This window comes from Bos grunniens, chromosome 14 (genome assembly GCF_055505025.1).
Source record: "Bos grunniens cultivar Pamir isolate PY7600 chromosome 14, Bosgru_T2T1.0, whole genome shotgun sequence".
NCBI lineage: Eukaryota > Metazoa > Chordata > Mammalia > Artiodactyla > Bovidae > Bos > Bos grunniens.
The window spans coordinates 45,196,980-45,218,429 of record NC_141178.1 but is presented as its reverse complement, the minus strand read 5'-3'; the positions used below and the strand labels follow the sequence as shown (position 1 = coordinate 45,218,429).

Here is a 21,450-nt window from a genome sequence, read left to right as displayed (position 1 = left end):
CTCCCTGTCCATCACCAACTCCTGCAATCCACCCAAACCCATGTCCATCAAGTCGGTGATGCCATCCAACCATTTCATTCTCTGTCATCCCCTTCTCCTTCTGCCCTCAATCTTTCCCAGCACCAGGGTCTTTTCAAATGAGTCAGCTCTTCGCATCAGGTGGCTAAAGTTCACTTCAGAGCCTCAAATGTTTTTGAAAAATCTGATAAATAACCTCATACCAAACTACTCTATCACAGGTGAAGAATACTCCCTAACAAAGTCAGGCTAAAGTTTTTAACACGCTACTTCATCAGCAGGAAACTTTCATAAAACAAAACTGTGTTTTTAAATGCACAGAATAAGATATGTTTACTGTATTTACTTCTCAGTGGGAGAGAATCAGATAAAATATGAAAATAATTCTGACACACAGAAAATAATTCTGTATTTTTAAAATGAGTATATATTCATACTTACATTGATAACAAAAGAAAAAGAAGTACTTTAAAACTTAAAATACTTACTGTGTAATTGAATTTTGAACACTCTTTTCATTTAAAGTCATTCCAGGAGGTGGGTCATTTTGCAAAGCCAACAGTTCTTTCTGTAGTCGTTTCTAAAAAAAAAAAACAAGAGTATCATTAATAACTTTGTACTTTTTTTTTCTTACAACATAATATCCTTGTAGTCATAAAGTCTGAAATCCTTGATTAAATTTCCTCCAAATGCTCGTGCCTTTTCCTTTATAAACCCCTTACATCTATATATTTTACATGCCTGACTCTCACATTTTTTACTGCTTTCCTATAATTCACAATTATTAAATTATTTCTAAATATATTTGTAACCATTGATGCTATAAGATAGTTACCAAGTTATAAGGTTATAAATGCTTAAAAGTTTTAGCAGGGCTTCCTTTACTGGTTTTCAATGATAAAAATCATAGTTTTCCATAACTCTTAAAGAATGCATCATTTCAGACAAATAGGTTTTCCAGAAGAACTATAGAAAACGTCTTTTGAAAAAGTTTAAAATAATTTAAATTTTCAGCTATTTGTCTTCTTAAAACAGTATCATCCACATATAATTTAATCTTTCAACACCAGAATATATCAGAGCCTGAGATTACATAAAGTTATTTTTTTCACACATTAGATGCCCTGAAATGGCTATGTATTTGCATTCTATTTTGTATAGCTTTTATTGTTCAATTCTTCCCTTATTATTATCACTCGACATTCTTTATCAGGACACAACAAAGCAAAATAAAAACCACAACAGTCCATAATTTATGGGTTTAAAAGCAAAATAACCGTTATTAGAAGTACATGCAACATTATAAAGATTCTTAGTGAATATCTTTTTTTTGGATTAAAGTACACAAGCAGGATTTCCTTGGTGGTCCAGTGTTTAAGAATCAGCCTGCCAATGCAGAGAACATGGGTTTTGATCCCTGCCCCAGGGAGATCCCACATGCTGTGGGGCAACTAAGCCCATGTGCCACAACTACTGAGCCTGTGCACCCTAGAGCCCATGCTCCACAGGACAATCCACCAAAATGAGAAGCCTGAGCACCACGAGAGAGAGCCTGAGCACAGCAATGAAGACCCAGCACAGCCACTAATTACAAGTTTGTTTAAAAATAAATAAAATTGTACATAGTAAGTGTTCAGGAAAGAAAAAAAAGCAAGCACACGAGCATGGATTCCTATTCAGAACTTCAAACAACTCTACTTAAAAACTAGTTTCTGATTTTTCAAAATAGTGGAATATCACTATCAATATATCAATGTTTGTAGTTTCTAGATCTTTTCAATTCATAACATCTTTCAATAAGCCTACCAACATCTAACACCTCTAGAGATTAGAGAACTCCTCCCTTTTTTGTTGAGACTCAATGGCTCTTTTACTTGGCAAAAGTGAAAACTTTTCCTCAAATGGTACAATACCAAAATTGCTAGCAACAAAGAAAATAAGATATTAACTGCAGTTTCTGATCTCAGTTGCCTTCCAAAACGCAAAATTACAAACTGAAAATTAGTTTAGAAAATTTTTAATTATCGAAAACTTAGAAATAAAGCTGCCTAAACAATGTTTTGAATAAAGAGGGAATATATTTGTGAAAAGTGTCTATGTAGAAGAGGGTTTTTAATTTACTTAACAGGGGCTTCCCTGGTGGCTCAAGACTAAAGACTCTGCCTGCAGTGCAGGAGACCTGGGTTTGATCCCTGGGTCAGGAAGATCCCCTGGAGAAGGAAACGGCAACCCACTCCAGCACTCCTGCCTGGGAAATCCCAGGAACAGAGGGGCCTGGCAGGCTACATATAGTTCATGGGGTTGTAAAGAATCGGACAGGACTGTGCGTTTAACACTTTTCACTTTCAATTAAAGTCAACAAATCCTGTAGGTTTTGTGATTAAGTCAATTTTCAAAAACACTAGAGTGAAAAAAAAAAAAAGGTTTTGCTTTTTTTTTAAAGCAGGAATTCTAAGACGTCTGATATACTAACTTGCATGACGATTCTCTAAGGGGAGGAAGATAACATACAGGTTTCCAAAGTAATGGAATCCTCTCAGTGTAGGGCATCTTGGGCAAGTCTTGTTTCAATGACCACAGTTTGGGAAACAATGCTGTGGAAATCCTCCAGACCTTGAGAACTTCATATAAAACAGGGAAGACAGCCCTTGTCCACGAATCAGGATACAAAAGAAGGTCAACTTGCATAACCAGCTACCAAAAGAAACAGGATACAAAGGCAAGCTAAGAAGAATTGCCTTGGTGTAATTATCCCTAAAAGACAACGTGACCAGTGCTGAAGAAAAAGAAAAGTTCTTCCTACTCCAATACTACTACTCGGAGAAGGCAATGGCACCCCACTCCAGTACTCTTGCCTGGAAAATCCCATGGATGGAGGAGCCTGGAAGGCTGCAGTCCATGGGGTCTCTGAGGGTCGGACACGACTGAGTGACTTCCCTTTCACTTTTCACTTTCATGCATTGGAGAAGGAAATGGCAACCCACTCCAGTGTTCTTGCCTGGAGAATCCCAGGGACGGGGGAGCCTGGTGGGCTGCCGTCTATGGGGTCGCACAGGGTCGGACACGACTGAAGTGACTTAGCAGTAGCAGTAATACTACTACTTGTATGTCCACAAAGAAAGGGGCCTGTGGTAGCCAAACTCCAAGAGAATCTCCAAGTAACTGCTTCCTGGTAGTCACATCCTCCCACACAGTACCAGAGTTGGTCAGTGTAACCAATACAATACAGCAGAAAGGAAGGTATGTCACTCCCAAGATTAGGTTATAAAAGACTGTGATTTATGTCTTGGTTGTTCTCTCTAGAATCACTTGCCATACTGTGAACAACCCAATTCAGAGGTCAGCAGGGTAGGTTAGGGCCTCCTGCCAATAACCACGTGTCATTTGGAAGAATCTCCAATCTGGAATCTCCAATTCTAGCCAAGATTTCAGACGACTGCCGCTGGGGCCAATACTTTGCCTGCAAACTCAAATGAGAACCATTCAACTCTGGAATTACAAGGGATTTTAAGTGTTTGTTCTTTCAAACATCGCATGTTTTTCCAAACATTTCAAGACATTAGCTGGTGCATGTTTTTCACAGAGGGGGTGGAGTCACTACATTAAAAGACAAGCCATGCCAGTCCCTTAGCAGTCTCTGCTACCAGGCAATAAACTACCTTGCACATTCATATTTCTGCAGTAGAAGGACAAAACAGGACTAACGTGGGGCAGAGGTGTAAAAGAGTACTTACTAAGCACCCTAATAAAAACTAATGATTCACCCGTGTACTAAAAAAAAAAGATAAGGTAGAAGGTCAAACAGTGTATTTGGTAGGTTCATAAAAACAGGGAATTCACTCTTAGGTGTATCCTTCCCAGAACAATAGTTCATTAGAGAAGGCAGGAAGTGTTTTTGAGTAAGCCAACAGTTTCCCCAATGGTCCTCTGGCTCTTCTAAAAAACTGGTTCTAAGAACCCTGACTATGAGCAAAGAAGCTAAAAAAGGAGGACTTAAAGAGTTCAATATAAAAATAAATGAAAATTCATACTCCAGGATATGAAGAACTAGTATAACTGTTTAGAAATCATACCAAGCAACATCAACAGAAAGCTATTATCACATGAGGAAGCATTCACCTCCTGACTTTGAAGACTAAGTGTTAAAAGTAGATGTGAAATACTTGTGTTAGGATTGAACTCTAGCAAAATACCAGCTCATTAGACCATCAGGGCAACACTGGCTATTTCTCTAGGCAGAGGTAAAATAACAGCCTCGAACTGAGGTAACGGGAGATAACTGGAAAATATCTGCAGAAGGTAACTAAAGAAGCAGAACTACCCACAAACCATTGGGAGCTGAAGGGGGCTGAAAAATTAACAGTTCCAAAGGTTCACAGCCAAATATCACCCTGTCTCTTCCTGAATCGGAGAGGTACGAGAAAAGTAATTACACGTATTACAAATGTATCATGGTTCTCTGAATCTAAGACACACCATCAATTGTATTATTTTATGTAACACTAAGAAAAGAAAACAGCTACCAATTAAACGACAACCCTCCACTGACATATCTTGATTTCAGATATGTTAAAGTAGGGAGGAATATGTGCATTCAAAATTGTTAATAAAGGTCTGATTTCCCTAACTGTTAAGTATCAGAACTACTTGAAGAGTAAAAATTAATTTTCTGAGTAAACTTAATATGCCTAAAATGATTCTTCTCTCAATATTTAACACCTACCCCACAATGCATGATCTCAGTCGATCTGTAAATACGCACTTTATTCCCAGACTGCATAAAACAGAAGCACACCTGTGCTCCAAGGCAGAAAGACCAGGCAGGCCCACAATCTAAATGTTTGAGAGCATCCCAAATCTAGAATAACCTGAAAATTCTATCTAGCCCTCACGTGTGTTAGCTCAAGTCTAGAAAACTCAGAGGAGTTTGAGCTCTTCTAAGAGATCCAAACGGTTTATACACCCAGTATGAAAGATCCTGATGTATCTAAATACGGTGGAAAAAAAAAATGATTTAACGCTTTCAGAACTGGCCAGTGGCTCTACAGTCTAGACAGCACCTTCCTTTCTCTCTTTCCTTATGAATACAAATGAATCAAAGTGATATGAATCCACCGTAATTTACAACTTTGGGGGGTAAGAAGACCACTGACCAATTTTGGAGTTAACTATTGTCAACGACAAGACACTGGGAAGCACCACGCAACGGAATGACATTCCCATATGTCATAATACTATGGTTGAGAAACTCCAGACTACTGCAACAGCTAGGATGTGTCACTCTGCACTCAAGACAGAGTGACAGAAGTTCAGTTCCTAAAACTTTTTCCCACTTCAGCGCTGTGAGGAATTATTCTTGAGATTTACTCTCCCTTAGAACTGGGGCTTACTCCTGGGGTCCAGGAAAGTATTTGTGTAACATGAAAAGGCAGCCCAGGAGCTTAACACCCCCTCTTCTCCACTACCACCACTCCAAGAATCACTATAGCAGCTGTTTCACACCAAAGGTCAAGTGTAGGACAGAAAAAGCCCAAAAGAATAAAACAGATACATAATTACTTTTGGCTTTATGAGACTTAAAGCCTTTGAAAAGCTCAAGCCACAGTTTTTATACAATAGAGTAAAAAACTGTAATCAGGACTTCCCTGTTGGTACAGTAGGTAGGAGTCCACCTGACAATGTAGGGGACATGGGTTTGACCCCTGGTCCGGGAAGATTCTACCTGCTGCCAGAGCAACTAAGCCCTCAGGCCACAACTACTGAGCCTGAGCTCCGCAACAAGAGAAGCCACAGCCACGAGAAGCTCACACACAGCAACAAAGCGCCCCCACTCGCACAACTAGAGAAAGTCCGTGCACAGGGATGAAGATCCGGTACCATCAAAAATAGTATTTTCTTTTAAATGGAAAAAAAAAACCACCGCAATTGCTGTGAGAACTTCCTGGCAGTCCAGTGGTTAGCACTCCATGCTTCTACTGCAGGGGGCACAGGCTGACTCTCTCATCAGGGAACTAAGATCCTGCATGCAGTGCAGCATGGCAAAAAAAAAACCAACACACACACAACAAAACAGTAATCGCTATATATTCTAATCAGCCCTGTTCCATTTTCCCCAACTGATATTATCAATGCCCGTCCCAGTATAGACCCATAATGTTAAACCAAGTTTGAATATGCCATGTACTTCCCTGGAATGACCAGGGAATGATATACAATGGATAAAAATGAATACTTTTAAATATCAAAAAATTTTAAATGAAAGTAGTAAAACTCTAAACTCTAATATGGATCCCTGACATTATGTGTACTGAAAATAATTTAACCTGTTAATAATGATTATTGTGACAGCCTCAGACAACAGTGAGGTCTACAAGCCCACCTGACCCTTCAGCATATAGTTAGAGTAGCTTGATAGCCCCAGTTCTCACATTTTAAACTGTCATCTGCTCTTTGATTATCAGTAACTTGTCATTAATACTTAACCTCTAAGCACAGACATTCTCTTTCTTTCTCTTTTACTTGCTGTTTTCTTTTTTTTTTTTTACTTGCTGTTTTCTACTTTGGAGCCACAACCTCCCTTACCAAGCAAAAAGGTTTACTTATTTTGGTGACTACATTACATTTTTTTTTGGTATAACACATGTCAACTAATCTTCAGTGATGGCATTAACACTGACTAACATTTGTTGCTTCGTTTGCTCTTAAACCAGACTATACTTCCTTGTTGAGACTAACTGGAGAAATTAGGAACAAGTTTACCAAGTCCTCATAAAAATGAAAAGCACAGCCCAGTAATTAACAGGTCCACAGACCACATTGTGAAGCATGGTCCTAAGCCATGAAGTTTCATCCCAATGAGGCCATCTTTGCCTCTTCGGCTCCTGATCATTTTCATCAATCCTAGTGCTTTATATATTAGTTCAAGTTTTTGCTTTTTCAGACAGCTGAGGATGATGGGTATTACTGTATTAAAAAAGTACCACTATAGTTGTTTGATAGTGAACAACACTGTTCAAGTTGAGGAATACCACACTCAGTGAAATACTCTGAACAAACAAACAAAAAAAGGACTATTTTAAACAGCATCCTAAAAAGTTCATTCATTCAGAAAACGGCTCAGCTTCTAAACTAATGGGTTTGTGTTAAGTACTATCCAACACTAATACATGTTGAAACCAAGGTACAAAATATTTAAATGATACTCTGACATTATCAATCAAAAAAAGAAAATAATATATCCCTCTTAGATACTAAAAATGACAATGTATCAATGGACAAACTGACAAGATCCCTGGTTGTGTAAAGCTTAAACTCTAGTGAAGGAAGAGACAGTCAATAAATAATTAAAAAACAAGTACATGTGTGGTATATTAAAATGTGACGAAAAATGGAGCAAGCTAAGGCGTTGGAGAGTTAGGTCTCACATCTTGTTAAATTTTATTTAAAAGTGACATTTTGAGAAACTAAACGGTAGAAATCCTTATTTAGGGTAGGAAGAAATACAAACTAAAGGGGGGAAAACATTAAAAATGTGGAGATATACGACAATGATTGCTAATGCAACTGTACTTAAAATGCCCAACATGTTTTCTCTTAATTTTATCTAACAATCAACTAAAGGTGGAAAATAAACAATAGGAGGGTATGATGGAAAAAAATTAGAACATCATACACATTAACATGGCACAGCAGTAAAGCATACACCTGCAATGCAGGAGAGGAGGGTTCAATTCCTGGTTGGCAAGGTCTCCTAGAGGAGGAAATGGCAACCCACTCAGGTATTCTCGCTTGGGAAACCCCATGGACAGAGAAGCCTGGTGGGCTACAGTCCATGGGGTTGCAAAAGAGTCGGACATGACTTAGTGACTTAGTAACATCATTGTTATCATCAATTAATATCATTACACTAATAAATTACTACTTCCCCCAACGATATTTAACAATTACAACATTTTTCTTTTTTCAAATGAAAAAGGGTGAGATGACACAGCACTGAAATGATTTTACCTTACTTAAAAATTCGGTAGAATTTGATTCATGCAAATTAAGAAAATATTTCCTTTCCTTAGTATACTTCTACAGCTCTTAATTCTAACATTTATTTATTGAAACTTTCCCCCCTTTAAGGAAATGGGTAGCCTTTTAGGAAATGGGTAGCCTTCAACAAATCAAGGTGTTCACTCTTACTTTAAAGTTAATATTTTTGGGAATTCTCTTTCAGTCCAGTGGTTAGGGCTACCAAGGGCCTGAGTTTGATCCCTGGTTGGGGAACTGGGATCCCACAATTCACCAAACAACTAAGCTCACACTGCAGCTACCAAGCACGAGGGCCACAACTAGAGAGTCCACACATCACAGTGAAAGACTCTGCACAACACAACCCAAGATCCCTTGTGCAGCTACCAAGACCCGACACAGCCAGATAAATAAAAAGACTAAACAGAATTTTATTTCTAGCACAATGCAGATACTCTAAATACTTCCAAAGCAAACAAAAATCAAATGAACGCAGGAACTTTGAAATATTCAAACGATCAGGGCTGGATTTCATTTTGGAGTTCTCTACCAAACCCAAGGGGTGCAAGACCAAGAAATATGGAATCTCTCAGAAGACCTGCATAAAACTATGATCCCTCAAACCAATGGTGAATAAGATAAAGGGCACAGAAAGAGATAACAATGAAATCTGCCTGTTCAGAACTTAGCAATGGCTAGAAGAAGAAAAAAATGTCTCCCATGAAATGTCTGAATCTCAAGCAGATACCCACATGGCTCTGTCTGAATTCCCGCAGAGAACCTAAGGCAAGAATTTAATCAAGTGGTCAAGGAAGTAACACCCCAGGCAACAGGCAGAAATAAAGAAAATATCCTGGGGAATATAAATTCTATCCACTGAGGCAACAATTCTTTTTTCAGAATCTAGAAACTTAAAAAAGTAATAAGACCCAAATGAGAAGTTATTCAGAAGAAATAGCATAAAATACCTGATGCAATAAAGATTTTTCTAGCTGGAAAAGCACTAGATCCCCAATTTACTTTATGTTCTTGTAGCATTTGTATAACTGTAAGCAACTCTAAGGCAGAGATTACTATTTACCTTTGTAATCCTAGCATCCAAAACTGTATGTGTCAGTCACTCATATCCGACTCTTTGCAACCCCACGGACTGCAGTCAGCCTGGCTCCTCTATCCATGGAATTTTTCATGCAAGAATATTCGAGTGGGTTGCCATTTCCTCCTCCAGGGGATCTTTTGAACACAGGAACTGAAGCTCCATCTTCTCTGGCAGGTGGATTCTTTACCACTGTGCCACAAAACTGTGCCTGACACATAATGCTTTCCCTCAGTAAAATTTTTTTTTTAATTAGTAAGGATGCTGACTGCTTCACTGTATGCAAAATCCAGAAACAATATAGGTGCCTATCAATAAGTCTACAAATTGTGGCATATAGAAGTAAGACTATACAACCATTAGGCTTCCCAGGTGGCTTAGTGGTAAGGAATCCATCTGCCAATGCAGGAGCCTTAAGAGATGTGGGTTTGACCCTTGAGTCTGGAAGATCCCCCAGAGTAGGAAACATCAACCAGCTCCAGTATTGTTGCCTGGAAAATTCCATGGACAGAGGAGCCCAATGGGCTACAATTCATAGGGTTGTAAAGAGTCAGACACAACTCAGCATACATAAGCACACACACAATCATTAAGAATGATGTGGGACTTGGCTAGTGGTCCAGTGGTTAAGAATCCACCTGCCAGTGTAGCGGATATGGGTTTGATCCCTGATCTGGGAAGATCCCACAAGCCGTGGGTCAACTACCTGTGAGCTCCAACTATTGAGCCCCCACTCTAGAGCCTGCGCTCTGCAATAAGAGAAGCCATCACAATGGGAAGCCAGAGCACTGCAATGAAGAGTAATCCCCAATCTCTGCAAACAGAGAAAGCCTGCACACAGCAAAGAAGATCCAGCACAGCCAAAAATAGATGAATAAATAACTTTTTTTTAAGCTATGTCTTTAAAAGAAAAAGAATGATGTGGATTTCTGTGTACTAACACCAACAGAAGAATCCCCAAACATACTGAAATGGAAAAAAGCAAGCCTCAAAAATACATGTAATTTCTTTATATTAAAACAAAAGCAAGAGTTATACAAACATCATATAAATGCATATGGAAAGGACCAGAAGCAAGCGCATCCAACCATTTTATAGTAGTTCCCTCCTAGCAGTATAAATAGAGAAGTGGCTACCCATGTTTGCACTACATACTTTTATATATATATTTATATACATATATACTTATATATGCTATCACTTCATGGCAAACAGGGGAAAAGCAGAAACAGTGACAGATTTTATTTTCATGGGCTCCAAAATCACTGCAGATGGTGACTGCAGCCACAAAATTAAAAAAGACACTTGCTCCTTGGAAGAAAAGCCATGACAAACCTAGACAGCATATTAAAAAGCAAAGACATCACTTTGCCAACAAAGGTCCGTATAGTCAAAGCTATGGTTTTTCCGGTAGTCACGCACAGATGTGACAGTTGGACCACAAAGAAGGCTGAGAATGGAAGAATTGATGTTTTCAAATTGTGGCGTTTAGAGAAGACTCTTGAGAATCCCTTGGACAGCACGAAGATCAAACCAGTCAATCTAAAGGAAATCAACCCTGAATATTCACGGGAAGTATGGATCCTGAAGCTCCAATACTGTGGCCACCTGATGTGATGAGCTAACTCACTGGAAAAGACCTTGATGCTGGGGAAGACTGAAGGCAAAAGAAGAAGGGGGCAGCAGAGGATGAGATGGTTGGATGGTATCACTGACTCAATGGACATGAGTTTAAGCCAACTCCAGGAGATAGTGAAGGACAGGGAAGCTTGGAGTACTGTCGTTCATGGGTTGCAAAGCTGGACATGACTTAGCAGCTGAACAACAAATAAGAACATTAAAAAATGGGTAAGTTCTTTAGTTAAAAGTTAAATGGATGGTGAAAATATATAGTTTCTGTGATTTTTAAAAGACATAACTAAAACGTAAGGACAAAGAAAGGTTCAAAATCAAAGGACAGAAAAAGACATCAGGTCAAATGAAAAGTTGATAACAGCTGCACAAGTATCAAGTAAAATTGACTTTAAGACCAAAAATACTAACAGAGATTTAAAAAAAAAACAAACTACATAATGGTAAAAGGTTCAGTTCATCAAAAGTATAAATATATCCAACTTAGCTTCAAAAACAAAGGAAAATTAACAAATCTACCTTCATAGTAGCAGATTTTATTAACATCTCTCCAAGTAATAGAGACAAAAAAGCCTGTAAACTATTTTTGCCAGACTCCCCTGTCTTTCACTTTGCCAACAGAAGGTACTGGGGGGGAAAAAAACACAAGACAAAAGGAGAAGAAAAATGTCATTTCCCCTCCCATTCTTTCCTGGTTCTGATACACCCAAGTGAATGAGTCTCCTCCTACTGAAGTCAAGACCAGGCAGCTGTAGAACCAGGAGTGTGCATGGTTCTACGAAGTAGCAGGAACTCATACCAGTATCTCCAGCAGCTTAGCACAAGTACAGGCTCTTTAGTTCCACCCACAGAGAGTAGCTTTTTAAACAATAATCTCCCTCTCCCTCTCAAACCCTTATAACTGAAAACAGTGTGGCAGATGTACTAGAGAAGTTTAAGACAGAATGAAGCCCAGGAGGCCAAACTGAAAACTGATCGAAGGATAAGAAGTTGAGACATTACTAGTGAACAACCAAGATACAGAACAGACAAGATTTAGTGGTAAATGATCAAGAGAAGTGAGAAGGAGGGAAAAAAAAAGACTCCAGGTTAGCTTAAGTGATGGTAGAAATATTAATTTGAAACATACACAGCAGGAGGAACAGGTAGAGGAAGCTAGTCTACGTGGGGATGGAGGCAGATGAGATTAAAATCAGTTTTGGATGTGCAGATTCAAGCTTCTTGAGAACATTCAGAAGGATAGACAAAAACAACTGAATCAACCAGAGCTGAAGTCTGGCTGCTCCTTTTAAATGAACTCTTTAGGCTAGGTATCCTCTCTACCATGGGCCCAATGGATCCATGATATATACTTTAAAGCAGCGTGGCTCCAGGAGGCAATGAGTTTACAATGATAAAATCATATCCAAATTTCTCAAGCTACTTCAGAAGTTATCTGTCTGGTGTTCTGGAAATTAACACTCTAAATAAAATATTTAAGCTACCCAGAAACCTTGACTCTGGATGAAATAAAATACAGTTGAGAGTCTACTGTCCTGACCTTGTGATCACTACATTTCAAGCTCTAAGTGAAAAGCAGTAATTATCATTAAGTCTGATAGAGTCAAGGTCCCATTTTAGGTAACCTTTTTTGACAGGGGAGGAATATTTAAATTCCTCCCTCCTTGTAAATGTACAATTCAAAATTTTTTACCTTTCAGATTTGGCTATGCTGGGCTACATTCAGAGATTCTGATAACTATTAATAAAGCTACTGAGGCAAATAAAATATCATAAAGCATAAGACAACTATATAGTGAGAATGTAGATTATACATGATTTGGCACACACTAACTCTTTTTTTTCCCCTTTAATTTCTTTATTTGTGGTGGGTTTTTCTCTAGTTGTAGGGAGTAGGGGCTACTCTTTGTTGCAGTGTGCAGGTGGCTTCTCTTGTTGCAGAACATGGGCTCTAGGGCACGCGGGCTTCAGTAGTTGTGGTACCTGGGCTCTAGAGCACAGGCTAAGTAATTGTGCCCACAGGCTCAGTTGTTCCACAACATGTATGATCTTCCAGACCAGGGATCAAACCTGTGTCTCCTGCACTGGCAGGCAGATTCTTTACCACTGAGGCACGAGAGAAGCCCTCAAGTCTTAAATAAATATGCTGAGTGCAAAGTCTGGTTTGACCTACAAACCAAACTGCAGATCTATCACATGAGGCAAGAGTTAGGATATAGGGTAATAGAACTGGTTACTTATTTGTTAAAAATGTAAGCAAAAGTCAAGCCTTAAGAGTAAAAGTGCATGGTCCAGTAGTTAGGACTCCACACTTTCGATGCTGGGGACTGGGGTTCAGTCCCTGGTCAAGGAACTAAGATCCTAGAAGCCACAAGGAGCATCCCAGGAGGGGGAAGAAAAAGTTTAAGTGCTAAAAGGAGTATGTTCAACTGAACACTCAACATCTGCTTTCCAGGAGCGTATAGTACGTTTGACTTGGGATAAATAATATTCTGTCTAAATTTCTATATAATTAAATATCTACCTCATGCTCAGTAGCATCCAACTCTGCAACCCCATGGACTGTAGCCCACCAGGCTTCTCTGTTCATGGAATTTCCCAGGCAAGAATATTGGAGAGGGTTGCCATTTCCTTCTCCAAGGGATCTTCCCAACCCAGGGATCAAACCCACGTCTCTTGCACTAGCAGGTGGATTCTTTACCACTGAGCCACCTGAGATTGTGGATTGTGGCTAACAGAATGAGATGGGTCAGCAAATATAACAATATTTTGAAAAGTTTAAATAAACACACTAAGGCAGTATTAAAATTACAGATAGCAACTAAAGCAAAGATATGAAATAAAAATATCCTAAAATTAGGATAGTAGAAAGAACTTTATTAGAAAGTGCATGAAAATATGTATCAACTTCATTTATTTGGGGGATTTTTTTTTTTTTTCTTTTAACCCAGCCCCTTGGCAGTGAAAGCTCTGAGTCCTAAGCATTGGACTGCCAGGGAATTCCCTGGAGTGATATTTTAAATAACAAACTTCAGCTTTTCTTTCAACTGAAAAAGAAGATTCTCTCCCCTTCTCGAATCCTTCCACCTCTCTCTGGACCTCATGCCTTACCAACTCATCCAGGATATTGTTCTCAGAATCAATAAGGTGGTTTCTAGTAACTTCACTCTTTCCCAGTCCATAACCCCTTCCTTCAGTCATCAACTGGGTCTCTCCTAGCTTTAAAAGAGCCATGATTTATTTTCTGTCAATTTCTTCCTTTTCTTTCATTGTAAAACTCCATGAAAGAAGTGGGTGAGCCAATATCCACTGCCTCTACTTCCCCTCTAACATATCCAATTAAAGCTTCAATTTCTGCAAGCTTCTGAGAGTTCAAGCCACTTGCTGATTAAATCTACTGGAGGTCTTATTTCACAGATTTATCAGTTACAATCTTTCATGTGAAGAGCTTTCCCTCTTTGATTCTATTATGCTGAACTTGGCTTCTCTTCCTATTTTTGCTATGGTTCTTACGTTTTACTTGCTGGGCCTTCTTTTTGTAGGTACTCACACAGCAAAAATTTCTGGTACTTTTAATGCCACAACTTTCAACTCACTATTATCAGATATTTTGAAAGCTAGAAAACACAGATTCTATGACTTAGTAACACCATTCTTGAAAATTTACCTTAAAGAATAACACAAAACTGGGGGTGCGAGGGAGAGGAAGCAGCACACACGCAGCTTGTAATGGTGAAAGTGTGGACACAGGAATATGGCTACTTAGAGCGCAACATACTGTTAGAACAAATACTGATGCTCAACTCTCTATACCAAAGGGCAGCTTCCACAGCTTTTATCTTTTAAGTTTTACAACTTCAAAAAGATTTTATAAGATTCTTTGTAAGCTGTAAGACGAGATGGATCTTAGTTACATGGATATATCCTTCTTGCAGATTTAGTCTCAAAGGAGCACACATCTGGTTATTTATAATTTACTGAGTATGACTCAGTTATAATACTGAGTAATGTTACCATACTCTTCTAACAAATACATATTTTTAAAGATGTACTGTATTCCTCCTACAATTTTACTGTTCTAGGTTCAACATTTTTCAATGAACATAAAATCTGGTTTTGCAATGGAATCCATATTAGATAAATAAAAGATACTACAGATAATTTAAGAACATTTTTTATTCTGTCAAGTAGAGTTATCTGAAAGCACAAATAATAAATTTAAGTTAGGGAGACCATTTCCCAAATTGCAAGTATACCCTAAGTATCATATCTAGGGAAGTTACCTAAGTTCTGGGTCCATTTTTCGTTTTAAAAAAGGATTACCTCTGAGTTCTTTTAAATCAAAAATTCCAGAACACAGGTTACTCTATTTCAATTTTCACAAGTTAAAGCCTCCTCCATATACTGTTCAGTCCAATTCAATCATATATACCTATAGTTATTTTTCTGTAGTTTTACAATGTAATGTAAATGATGTAAATATTCTCATTATGGTTTTAAGCACTTCTCAGTATTATAAATCCTGTGTGGTACATAATATCCTCATCTAATGTGAGCAGTGTTGTTTATATACATTCATATCCCTACATATATCTTTTTACTACAAACAAACTCAGAAGTCAACAACTTACAATACAAGGCCATTACAATTATTTTTTTTATAAAACCAACAACCGGGTTTTTTTCAGAATAACACGAAACTCTACTTTCTTGAAAAAAAATAAAATTAAAGAGAACATCAAATGTATTTATACCAAGATTCACTCTAATAAGGAATGTAGAAATATGAAAGTATAAACGACTATAATTTATAAAATCAATTTTGGCATTCTACGATATTAGTTTAAGAGATTTTGTACCTTTCAACTGTTTTTCCAATTACAAAAAGAAGAGCTGCTGAGTTTTTTTTTTTAATTTAGTCTTAATTTTTGCCAGTTTATGAGGATCTAAAGTAAGTTAATAAAAATTATTTAATGTGGGAGCATGGTTTCCGTGGTGGCCTAGTGGTTAGGATTCCAGGCTTTCACCACCACGGCCTGAGTTCAACCTCTAGTAAGGGAACTGAGATCCATGGCCAAAAAAGGAAGAAAAAAAAAAATTCAATGTATCTATATAGGAAAATCTGGTTTCAGTCAGAACCCAATACAACAGTCTATTTTAGAACAGGTGATACAAAAAAGGAAGAAGCAGTAGCTAATAATGCTACTTTTGCAATGCCACTAACTGTCCTGGCTTTCTCTAGTACTTCCATCACTGTCATTAATATGAAAACTAGAGGCTTGCCAAGATTGAACTGGGCTTCTATATCCTCACAGGGGTTGTTTTTTGAGGTAATGTTTGTTTTGTTTTTGGTAGACGTAGTCCAAATTGACCAATTCTTCCATTATATTTTAAACTTAAAAAATCTGAAGTAAAGCTCTGTCACTAGGAAAACACCACCACTACCATACACAAAGAACAAAGGGCTTGATGTTCACCACCCAGTTCTACAAGTGTTAAGGTGTGCCCAGCAACAGTACAATCTGAGGGGAATTCAGAGTGAAAAATAGGATAAGGAACTCTGTTCCCTGGATAAAACAGGCCCTCAGGAAGAACTGCAATGATGCCAGATTCTTGCATCTTTCCATAAAGAGACAAGCACTAAAAGTCATCACTTGGTGTATCTGTTCTTTGTGATTAGCAGTCATCTTTTACCAAGACATATGCCCGAATGCATGCCTTAATATTTCCTAGCCAAAAATCATACATAACTTGGCTTCTCCCCCACCTCTTTGGAGCAGTTTCCTCAGAGCTGAGTGGCTATCTCCTGAGCTACTGTACTCAGTGAAACCCTGAATAATATTTAAACTCACAACTCTCAGGTTTTGTGTCTTCTTTAAGCCAACACTGTGTTTAAGTGTAATAAGGCTGATAGAAGCCCAGCCTGAACTTCAGACATCAACAGATGTTCTGTTCTTTGCTACTTCTCAGAGAATGAGACTCCTTACACCAGAACTCCTCCACCCATACAACCTCATACTTTCTCCTCCCACAGGCAGAGACAGACAGATCCACACCTAGACACACCCTAGGAATACAACTGGAAAAGGAATACAATTCCAGAAATGAGAAGAAGTATCCTGAGACACAACATAGTTGGGCTTAGGGAGAGGGCAATCACATAATTTTAGTCTCCATGAAGCAAGACCTAAGATTACTGTTGTCAAAATAAATGTTGTAGATTGGAAGCTTAAGGGGAAAAACCTACCATGGTGGGGTGGGGGGTGAGGGTGGGGGGGAGAAGGGGATACAAATAAGACTTTCACTGAAACATTATCTTCAAAGTAAAGAGTTACAAACCAAACATTAACCTAGTTGAAACAATGCATTTAATTAACAGGAAATGAACATTAATTTAAAATACTATATACTTTTTCCTATTCTTTAGTTTAACTGATCCAGTGTTAGATGCTCAGTCATGACTGACTGACTGCGACCCTATGGACTGTAGCCCACACCAGGCTCCTCTGCCCCTGGAATTCTCCAGGCAAGAATACTAGAGTCGGTTGCCGTTCCCTTCTCCAGGGGATCTTCCCAACCCAGGGATCGAACACAAATCTCCCCTTTGGAGGCAGATACTTTACAGTCTGAGCCACCTGGGAAGCCCTAATTAGGCCAGGGCAGAAGCCAAAACAAAGGATAGGGCAAAAGGGCAACGTTTTGATATCACTTCTGACCTATTTTGAAAAAAGCATTTCTTTACTTTTACTTGAGTGCTTACTACTAGTAGCACACTGCCCTCAGTGACTTAAAAAGCAATAAAGTGCCTTTATAAAAGTACAAGGCGGAAGTGAAAAACTCTATGAAAGAGGTAAGGAGTGCTATGAGGACATACGAGGTAAAAAAGTGCGTACAGCTGTGAGACTGAGACTAAGTTTGGTGGATTCATGATGCCAGGTACAAAGTTTTAAAGAACTAATGGAGATTTTGAGTAAAACGTGAATTCAAAACGACAGTAGAAACAGTATGTAACTTAGCTAGATAAGTCTAAAAAAAAAACACACACACAAAAAACTCAGGAACAATGAGAAAACAAAATTGGGAACTGTGAAAGTTACCCAGAATGCAAAGCGGAAGCTCACTATAAAAAGAGACTAAGAGCTGCTAAGGATTCATAGCAAGTAAAAGCTACTGACAGAATCTACATGTTTACAGTAATACCCAGTTCAACCTAAAGACAGGAAAAAAAATAGACTCAGGCCCCAGAATCATAAAGAGCCTGATTCTCTGTGATTTTAAGACAAAAAGCTCTTGGCATAGGCCTAACATGGGAGCTGCATGATGTTATGCATTACTGGATAACAATAATGGCCAAAAGACTAAAAACAAGACTAATGTTCCAAGGGCTATTTACATTTTAATATAGGACCCCTAAGATTATTTAAAACAACAACAACAACAAAACAAACCCAAAACCCAACAACCTTAGATTGGTAACTATTCACATTCAACTCCCAAAATTCCTGATATAAAATGTGTTTGTCCAGATACACAACTGGCACAGAAGAATCACTCAGCTCACAGCTAAGCCTGGAGGGTCACCCAGCAGCCACATCTTCTTTTTTAAAAAACATGTATGTATGTATTTGGCTGCACTGGATCTCGGCTGCAGCATGCAGGATGTTCAGTGGAGGCATGTGAACTCCTAGTTCTGGCCTGTGGCATCCAGGAGGCAAGTTCCCAGCAGCCACATTTCAAACGTATTTCCTTTACTAATCCTCCTCCAGAAAAACTCTTACAGCAGATATTTTGTTTCTTTGTATAAAGTAGCCATCAGAACAAGAGATTTTTGCAAGGTAGTCAACATTTGCTCTGATATACAGAAAACCCATGTTTTCTGATAGAACCCTAATCAGCCAGGAACATAAAACAGTTTTAGTCTCAACTTTGGTTCTTAAAAAGATCTCTCCAGAGGCATCAACTTTGAAAGGTCTACCATCTCCTGAACGCTAAATCTGGCCCAAGGATAAATATTATATCTTATACAATTTACATAATTTGCACAGCTAAAATTTCCCACTGTAGCCAGATAAGTTTTCAACTTAGGTAGCAGATAAGGCTTAACAAGGTGTTGAGAAAAATTTCAATATCCAGGATGAACACCAGACCAATTACTCTCTGGGGATAGTTGTTGTTAAAGCTCCCTAGGTGTCTTCAACATAATTCCAACAGTGAAAATCACTGACTTGCACTATGTGGGTAAATAAAAACAACACCACCAACAACAACTGAGGGACAGTATCTAAAGCAGAAAATGGAAAAAGGGAAACAAGGAACCTGACCAGAGTGACATTACATTCTACCAGTTTTAACATGGCTTCAACACATTTCAGATCAAAGGGGGACGGAAATTTAAATCAAAATATAGACATTTTACTTTTTTCATTATTCACAGTAGTAACATTCTATAAAGTCACAGCAAATACTTAATTAGCAAATAGTGAACCACTGTTCCCAGGGGAAAACAGGGTTAGGTTCCTGTAATCCTCTGCTCACATCCAACCAATTAATAATAACCTTAGTTTTTGTGTGCTCCTATTTAAAGAGTTCTTAATATATATTGCTGACTCAACACTGAACCCAAGGGCAACAGTACATGCCTAAATGAAGGTTATCTAATACACAGATTTTCTGAATAAGACACATCAGTCTTCTTGGAACTAGAAAGATTGAACAGCACTCCAGTATACTTGAGGGCCACTTTAAACAGTGAAATCACCAAAAGCACAAAAATGTGAAAAAAGTGGCAACAGATACAAGGAAGGATATTTGTTTATTATATAACAGCTGAAACAAGACTGTGTTGCTCTGTTTCACCTGAGCAGGGCACATGCACACGCAGCAACTCAAATCTTCCCACTCTGCACATGTGTGCAAATCACCACAAAAGCACCATGAGATTGATTTCAGGGTTACAAATAAATGTTATCAAGTAGGTGGATTCACAAGTACAGAATCCATGAATCATGTGGATAGACTGTAGAAATATCAAATCAAGGTAGCTCAAAAGACAGGAATTTATGAGGTTTCCACTAAGCAATATGAAGAGCAAAGATGGCACCAATATGCCCAGCTACATAATTTTCTCCACTACAATCTTTAAATTGGTTTTTCCTATCTAAGGGACATTTTTTCTGTAACATTTTTCCTCATATAAAATCCATATACTAAAAAAGAACTATATACTCAATTTGCTCAACATATGCCTTCCATGAAGTACAAAAGTAAACATTTTACCAACGATCACTAATCACAAAATTCAGCAATGATTTAAAGGTATGATGGTTGGACTAGATGACCTCTAAAAATGTCCAGTGGCTCAATGCTTTTGCAAGTTTAAAAACCAAAGTTGATTTATGTCTATTTTAATTACAGTAAAAGTCAACATATGACTATATTCTTAGTAATAGTTTATTAGGATTACAATCACATTTTTTAGTAGTAGGGCTACAATATAAATCTTATCTGAAAAACAGATAGTAGCTGCACTCACCAAAAGAAATAACTTGAATCCAATTGAGTATTATCAAACCTGATGGATCCTCATCGTGGATCTATACAACTTTGAAAACAAAACAACCTGCCATATTAATGCTATAAAGCTAAATATGCCTCAAACTGTATACAAAAGTTAACTCAAAATAAATCAAGATGTAAACGTAAGAGCTAAAACCATAACACTCTCAGAAGAAAAGTATAATAAACTGCAAGTCTTCATGACCTTGAATTAAGTAATGATACAAAACAAAAATACAAATGAAAAAAGAAAAAAACTGGACTTCATCATAATTAAAAATATTTATGCTTCAAAGGATACCAGGAAGAATGTGCAAACATAGCTTATAGAATAAAAGAATATTTGCAAATCAAATGTCTAATAAGTTCAGAATATACAAAGAACTCTCACAAGTCAACAATAAAAAGATAATTTTTTAAACGGCAAAAGATTTGAATAGACATTTCTCCAAGAAATGTACCAATAAAAACAAGAAAAGATGTCCAATATTAGTCATCAAGGAAATGCAAAGAGAAACCACAATGAGATACCACTTCACACCCACTAGGACAACTACAGTTAAAAAAATGGACAACAAATATTAGCCAGAATATGTACAAACTGGAAGCTCTGCACACTGCTCATGGGAATGTAAAACAATGCAGCAGACACGGAAAGGTCCAGCAGTTTCTTAGAACATTAAACGTAAGTTACCAAATGACTCAGCAATTCCACTCCTAGGTATACACCTAAGACAAATAAAACATGTCCACACAAAAACATGTTTATAAATACCCACAGCAGCATTATTCAAAAGGTAGAAATAATACAAATAGTCAATTAACTGACAGGAACAGGAAACAAACCAAATGTCAATTAACTGATGGATAAACAAGCTGTGGCATAACCATAAAATGGACTATTAGCCTAAAAATGAACCAAGTCCTGATATACAAGCTACAATATGGATGAACCTCAAAAACATTATGCTGAGTGGAAGAGGCCAGTCCCAAAGGCCATATATTGCCTGACTCCATTTATATGAAATGCCCCAAATAGGCAAATCTATAAGGATAGAAAACAAACTAGTGATTTCCAAGGGTGGGGACAGAGGAAGAAGGGGACCAGGTAACATGATACACTGGGAACAAAG

The 21,450-nt window shown here is 38.0% G+C and overlaps 1 protein-coding gene across 16 annotated transcripts in view; it reads right to left on the bottom strand.

The window, feature by feature from the left end:
• The window catches only part of UBE2W (ubiquitin conjugating enzyme E2 W), a 91,494-nt gene that overhangs the window by 60,169 nt on the left and 9,875 nt on the right, over window positions 1–21,450 (bottom strand). For all 16 annotated transcript variants that reach the window (XR_015140728.1, XM_086336469.1, XM_086336478.1 and 13 more), the window contains exon 2: window positions 507–598. Coding sequence is in view for 14 of the 16 variants with exons in the window: in XM_086336469.1 (XP_086192595.1) it covers window positions 507–598 (92 nt within the window). In the remaining 2 variants the exon portion in view is untranslated. The remainder of the gene's footprint in view (window positions 1–506; window positions 599–21,450) is intronic.